General features: G+C 42.8%; 1 protein-coding gene across 2 annotated transcripts in view; it reads left to right on the top strand.

Moving 5' to 3' along the window:
* Positions 1 to 7,500, top strand: part of LOC122266214 (organic cation transporter protein) — a 19,266-nt gene that overhangs the window by 9,573 nt on the left and 2,193 nt on the right. For both annotated transcript variants that reach the window (XM_043035831.2, XM_086543991.1), the window contains exons 7-11: positions 5,260 to 5,428; positions 5,562 to 5,709; positions 6,319 to 6,410; positions 6,840 to 7,099; positions 7,215 to 7,399. In XM_043035831.2, coding sequence (XP_042891765.2) covers positions 5,260 to 5,428; positions 5,562 to 5,709; positions 6,319 to 6,410; positions 6,840 to 7,099; positions 7,215 to 7,399 — 854 coding nt within the window. The remainder of the gene's footprint in view (positions 1 to 5,259; positions 5,429 to 5,561; positions 5,710 to 6,318; positions 6,411 to 6,839; positions 7,100 to 7,214; positions 7,400 to 7,500) is intronic.

Here is a 7,500-nt window from a genome sequence, read left to right as displayed (position 1 = left end):
GTCGTACAAAGCTCTGGGTCAACCCCTTGGGAGGCAGTCGGGATTCCAGAACACCGAGTCATGACTATCTTGAATAATAGAAGTATGTAAAGTGAAGAGGAAGTGATGAAGGGAGCTGGAGGGAGAGAGGAAATGAAATTTGCGAGATCAAGAAAGCTGGAGAAAGGATAAAGTTTTCAAGACCAGGGGAAAGAAGTGAGAGAAATAGCTTGCATGTGCGTCCATAGTAACTGAACAAAGCCCCAGGTCAACCCCTCGGGAGGCAGTCAGATACCAGAACACCTGCTGTTCATTAGAATTTTTCATTTTTTATTTTTATTTATGTATTTTTTTCCCCAAAGCTTTGCCCACGCTGCATTTCGCCGAGCTCGCACGTCACCTGTCTATGCATGATGTGCCGTGCTTGACGTTGAAGTGGAGCCTTTTGGGTTAGCTTGTGGTCTGGGTTAAAAAGTGTTGAAAATCTTCCTTCTTTGCAGGTCTTCTAGTCTTCTCTATCTTGTTAGTCTTGAGTGCTGGTGTTCTCTTGATTATTGTCTCCTTACTGTTTCATCGGTCCTATGCCTGCTGCCCTAAATATTGCTCAACTTCTTTAGTGGCATTGATTCTGGTGGGGCTTTTGGACCACGAGGCATGTGTGCCTTCTGGACAAGAGTTGAGGCGATTGTAGAGCTCCTCATCCTCATCTTGGATTTTTCTCCATCTTCTGGCTTGCTGGTAGAGTCTCTTGTTGATCGACTCGATCCTTAGTCTTGTATGGATCTCTTGTGCAGTGACAACTTGGGGAAAGCGGATATTCAGAATCCATTTGCCTGCTTGGTTCTGAATAGTATGTAGCTTCATCATTTGCCTTCTTGAAATGGTGTGGTTAGGCACTGGCGGGTATTCCATGATGTTCCACACTAGGGCTTTATAAATGTAGAGCTTGGTTTCAGGACTCTGCTAATTGTTAGCCCTAGTATCTTTCCTCTGTCGCAGTAGTCGACGGCTTCCTCGTCCACAATCAGATCTGCAGTCTTGAATTTGGCCATAGGAATGACTTGAAATTTTCTCATGTTGGTCGAGATCTTCCAATGTCTTTCGTATCGATTGATGGTCTCTATGGCTCTGGCAGTTCTGAGTGCGATCATGGCGATTGACCTCCCTTCGTACTAGATGATCTGTGTGATGTCATCGGCAAATATATAGTGACTGCTGCAATGTGATGGTGCAGACAGATCTGCTGTATAGATTGTGAAGAGTGTCGATGAGAGGCAACTCCTCTATGGGACTACACTGCTGAGGGGAATTGTTCACCTACTGTATTGCCAATGACTATTATTGCACTTCTATCTTCTAAGAAATTGCATAATAGCTTGATCAAGTTTCAGGCCTGCGTGCCAGACTTTATCGAAGGCTTTGGCCACATCTCTCAGGACTACATTGACTTGGTTCCTTTTGCTCATGGCACTGGCTATTTCTTCATATATGATTGTAATGGCTGATGTTCCTCTGCTTGGTCTGAAGCCATGTTGCCTAGGATTCTGCAAATTGTCCATCTACAAGTGTTTGCACAATCTTAAGTTCACCATCTTCTCGAGACCTTTGCCTGGGACTTCCAGTAGAGAAATAGGACTATAATTCTCCACTTTTCTTGGATTTTTACTGGCTTTCGGAATCATCCTGATTCTTGCTTCTTTGAAGTAGTCATGGAAATAACTAGCAGTGAGAGAGGGATTATATATGGTTGGCAGTCTCAGCAACACCTTATTTGGAAGATTCTGCAGGATTGTCTAGTTAATCCTGCTTTTGTCTGTAGCAGTTCTGTTCTTGAATTTGACATCTCTGGGGCTGATCATGGCCATTAGTGGGGCGGTGGGATCTAGTCTTGCGAAATAAGCAGCAGCTTCTGGAGATAGGAGGTCGATGTGTTCTCCTATTTCTTCAATGATGGACTTCTCGAAATCATTGTCAAATTTCTCTTCTGTAATTCTAAAGCAGTTTCTACAATAATTTCTGAACAGGATTTCTTGTTCTTCGTAGATCTAATGATCCTGTTCGTTGAGGAGGTAGCTGCTCCTGCTTTCGTTTCTTCCCATCAGCTTCTCGATTCTTGTCCAGAATGACTGTGGGTCTTTTCGGTCCCATTTGACTTTCCTGACAAGGTCTTCCTACTGGCCGTTTGATGCGCTCTTTGCACTGTTCTGTATCTTGCTCGCAGGTCTTGTGTCCATCCATGAATTCCTGCATAGTGCTGCAGGTGATTCAACTGTAAATTTAGCAGTCTTATATCTGGTGTCAGCCTTGGATGGGGGACAGTCCTGTAGTTGGTCTTGGGTACATGTTACTCGAGTGCAGCTTCAACATTGCTGTACCACTTTCGGACTTCATCATCGATCTCTTCCAATGTTGCAGTCTTCAAGTTGGCTACAGGCTTCAATTGGAGCTGTATCTTGAATCCTTCCCAATTAGCCATTCTGAAGTTGAATCGGCTTTTCAATATTGGGTTGGATGTTATCTTGAGGATGATGGGGAAGTGATCGCTAGTGGCTGCAGGGCCCGGTTCCATCGTCATGTTGTGGTGTGCTTCGCTGTTGCAGAGTACAATGTCTAGAGTGATGCCGTGTTCCCTGTCATGTAGGTAGGGAAGTCTGATCCAGTGTAGATTAGATCTGTATCTGCAACCATTCTAGCAATAGCATTGCCAACCTGGTTACCTGCTCTGTTGTTTAGCATTGAATGGTTGGCACTGAAGTCTCCCACTATGTATCTGGGTAATCTACTTTGAAGAAGATTGTATAAGTCTGGTAGTGGAACAATTGCCCTTGGTGGCAGATACATTGTTGCCACTATTATTGGACCTCTGCTGGTTTCTATCTCTATTGCCAGCATCTCATCAAAGTCGTCGAGAATCTTGTGTTTATCTCTCTTCGGACTGCTATTGCTATCCCATCATTAGCTCCTCCAGTCCTGTTCCTCTGATAGCATAAGTAGGGGAATTGTTTGAGCCTGTCTGTGTCCTTTAAACCATGACTGTTTTATTAGGACTATGTCGTCATTCAAGGCTCTGTACATGATAGACAGTTCGTTCCTATGAACCATAGTCCATCTGAGGACGTTCTGCTGTACTACAGTGATGGTGTGGTTCACTTGGATTTGGCTGCAGGTCCATCTTCATGCCTCTCTTGGGACTCATCAAAGCCATTCCTTCTTCTTCTATAGGATTCAGGGTCAAGGTAGGTAATAATCACACCACCGAGATTTAGGGTCTGCCCTAATTCTTCTATCAATGATGCTGGCGCAGTCATCAGATTTTAGCTTTTGATTATTGTTGGAGTATTTCATCCTGCCATTCTTGATGTATTCTGCAACATCTTCATCATCGATATTGCCGTTTGTGATGCTCTTTTCGGCTGTGTACAGAATGACTCCTACAGCTTTACCTCTTGCTTCTTTGGCCTTCTTGATGGTCTTGCTCTTCTGAGGGGATGGCACCCTTACATACTGTGTTACTGGTGAGAAGGCTCTTCCAGTGGTGGCATCTCTTTTTCAAGAACTGGCAGTTCAGGCATTTCTTCTTCTATTGCTTCAGGGGATTCTTTTGGGGTGGCTGAAGGTTCAGCTGTAAGCACAACCCTTAGGATGCCTGCCGAGTTCACGTCGTTTGGAAGGTCCATTTCAGGGAGGTTATTTCGTCTCAAGGCTAGCTTTGCTTGTTCTGCAAAGCAGCCAGGTTGGGCAAGGTTGTCCAGGTGTGCATGCATCAGTGCAATCAGTGTTTTTACAGCTAGATTGTTAGGCAATTGCATTATTGGAGGTTGAGTTTCTTTGATAGCCGTATTTGTTATTTCGGCAGTGGCTTTAGCAGTCTTCTTGATTGTTATCTCAATCTTTGCAGTAGCTTTTGCTGTGTTCTAGACCACTGCGCTCAGTAATCTACTCTTTTTCTGTTCTTGTTTTTCTTGCTTCTTTTCTTCTACTTTTTTTTTTTTTTTTTTTTACTTTCAAATCACTTCTTCATCCAGCCCGTGGGTAGGTCGAAGACTATTTGTGTTCGTTATCGACACTGACCAAGGTAGTAAAGGTGATCATGATAGTAATGACAATGATAATTAGAGCAGTAAATATAATGGTAATAGTAATAATGATGACAACGATGATCATGTGATGATGATAAGAGATAAATGAGATTTCAGAAAGATTCTTGAATGTGTATAATTTTTCAATATCCTTATCTTGGCAACAGGTGTTTTTTTTTCTGTATAACTACCTTGGTTTTGAAAAAAGCGGTGATGTTAAAGAGGAAAATAAAGAAAATACCAATAGTAATGTTATCAGCACTATTATTGTTGAAATTGCGGCAATAGCAATGAAATAAAGAACACAACAAGAGCGAGGAAAATTATAGCAGCAACAATAAGAAAAGTACAGATTGTAGTGATACTGAATAGAAAGCCTTGACAAGGATAATAGTAGCAATGGTGATAATGATATCATGATAGTGGTAAATGTGAAAATAGGTAAAATATTGATTAAAGGATAGTAGCCATAAATGTGATATTAATATTATTTATAAGTTATGATAATACCGACCTCCATTTTTGCACCGTTTCTATATACCAATGATATTTTGAGCATTGTTGCTTTAGCTAGAGAAACTTTAGTTCATCTCTGAGTTTGTATATAATATATATATATACTTATATATACATACATAAATATATATGTATACACACACGCACACATACACACACACACATATATATATATACATACATACATACATACATACATACATACATACACACACACTACCTTCGTCTATGACAAGACGCCTTCATTTCCCAAAGCTCTATCATGTATTCAATATGTTTTGTCGTCAACTTCATTAGGTAAACGACGAGCGCATTGTCCTATAATTGCTTGTTATCTTTTTATCAAGTGGCTGGGGAGAATGGGAGTATTTGTGATATAAAGAGGCAATATAAATTAATATGACGCCTAACACTGTGTATAGGACGGACAATAAAACATAATCTATACATATCTCGCTTGCGCAAGTCGGAACTAGCACGACTTGTTTCAGGGTTCACACCGGTATGAGTGCTCGGGACCACCCTTAAGTTACGAGGTGTTGTGATGGTTAAAAGTTTTGAGTATGACCCTCGGAACTCGCAGTTCGACTTAAGCCGTGCGCGGCCTGGCTGCGCGGGCTTACGATATCGTAAGCTGTTTTGAGCATCCGGCCCCTGTTAACGACCACTCCCTTTCCCCTCGCAGCCTTGGAGGTAAACCAACCCAAGCACAGGGCGGCCACCGGCATCCTCATCTTCCTTCCGTGGGCTTTCTGCGACATCGCGCTCGGAGGATATGGCTACCTCCTGCGGGACTGGCGCTGGTTCAGCTTCACGGTTTCCTTGCCTGCCCTGCTCTTCCTGCCGGCCCTATGGTCAGTGAGACGCGTTGATGTTGCAGGGAGAGGCTTCCCGTTTCTCTCTCACGCTTATGTATGTATTGTAAACACAAACACGCACACAAATACACCCAGACTTACACAGGATAAGTGGATATTGGTATTGCAGGTTTATCGACGAGTCCCCGCGCTGGTTGATCGTGCGCGGGCGCTACGACGACGCCCTGCAAGTCCTCCGGAAAGCTGCGCGCTGGAACAAGGCCGAACTGCCGGCCGAGGGGGAGCTCCTCGCCCTCATGGACGACATCAAGAAGGAGGTGAACGGACTCCCATCTTTGTGGAATGTGTGAATTATGATTATACTCACACATACACACACCATTTGTTTGTATATATATATATACATATACATATACATATATATACATATACATATGTGTGTGTGTGTGTGTGTGTATGTGTGTGTGTATAATGTTTTAAGTGGTTTAAACATAACTTTATTTTTCGAATTTCGATTTTATATATATATATATATGTTATGAGCTGTAGTGTATGCTCCAAAATGTCGGTTATTTCATGTCAATCGGACAACTAGACTTTATAATTTTCTGAATTGTCCACCGATTCACTTTCACTGGAATTCAGCATTCGTTTGATAATTCTTGCAAGAGACATATACGGAATATTAGTTCTCTCCCATAGAATAACGGGAGCTTTGTCCGTGCTTGCTGCAAAGCTTGTCTTGACCAATCTTCACCTTCTGTCTCAGCGCCAGTAGTTCGGCATAGCAAATAAATTTCGCAACCCATTCTAGTTGTCTGATTGAAATGAAACAAACGGCATATGTGTATCAAAAAGAAATCCGAAAAAAATGAACCGGTCTAATAAACGCACATAAGTATATAATCTGCGTGTGCATTCAACAGGCTCTGATCGACGGCAAAGAAGGCGAGGCATCCACTCCAGGCTTTATGAATTCCTTAAAGGTTATAGTCAAAGAAGTCACAGTCTTGGTTAAGTAAGTCATATTTCTTTTTTCCGTGTAAAGAAAGAAGGAGGGGGGAGGCTGATTGATTGATTTAGACTGGAGAAGAAATTTTCATGTTCCTCTTGCCTTTATAGCAACACTCTCTTGAAGGTGGTTAAAATAAATGGTACTTATGATTCACTTCTGCAACATGTTTATACAGAAAAGAGACAGTTGCTGAACAGTAATATTCTTTATGAATTCTGCCTCTGATTTACAACTCCCGTATCCTTGTTAATCGCTCCCTTACTAAATGTTGAGATGACCAGTCGGTCACAAATGATATGTTTTCAGCCAGCATAAACAGGCACGGGGTGGACGTGAGGTGCCACAAGACTACCTGAATCACAAACTTCCATGCAACTAACCATCAATAGTCAGCATCACAGCAGTGGACTTCATCATCCCTCTAATTTCCAGAACGAGGAGGATCCGCAGCATTACGCTTTCGTTCTACATGCAGTTCATTGTACTTGGAATGGTCTACTATGGCATTTCGTTCGGCGCCGATAAGCTGGGAGTTGATCCGTTCGTGTACATGGCGGTCAACGGAGTGGTTGAAATTCCCTCCGGTACCGTGACCATCCCATTGGTGGGAAAACTGGGAAGGAGGTTGTCGTGCACGCTGTCCTTCGTGGTCACCGCGGGGTCGCTCATGGTCCTTGGCTTCATCCCGTCTGGTCAGGAATATTACATGGCAGTGGACGGTTGATATTTTATAGAATACAATGATATATCAAGCCAGTTTGTACTAGTCAGAAAATATACAATATTTATGAAAATGTCTTCACTCAGGATTGAATTGGCTGGTAATTACGATGGCCATGGTGGGCAAACTAGCCATTTCAATAGCCTACCAGGTCGTGTTTCTCTACGCCTGTGAGCTCTTCCCTACCGAAGTGCGCGTGCGAGGCCTCGGCACTTCTACTATCCTGGCAAAGGCGGGCGCAGTTTTGGCCCCTTTCATTCTGGAAATTCTGGTAGGGAAACATTATCCACGCCTATCTCACGTAAGATGTCATATTCCTTAACCTCAGTCGAAGTATAGATTGTTCAAAGATTCACCATTCTCTCCGCTATG

This window comes from Penaeus japonicus, unplaced genomic scaffold (assembly GCF_977035675.1).
Source record: "Penaeus japonicus unplaced genomic scaffold, GWHDUDI00000001_assembly GWHDUDI00000014, whole genome shotgun sequence".
Taxonomy (NCBI): Eukaryota; Metazoa; Arthropoda; class Malacostraca; order Decapoda; family Penaeidae; genus Penaeus; species Penaeus japonicus.
The sequence above is the reverse complement of the archived record's forward strand: the minus strand, read 5'-3'. Positions and strand labels throughout refer to the sequence as shown.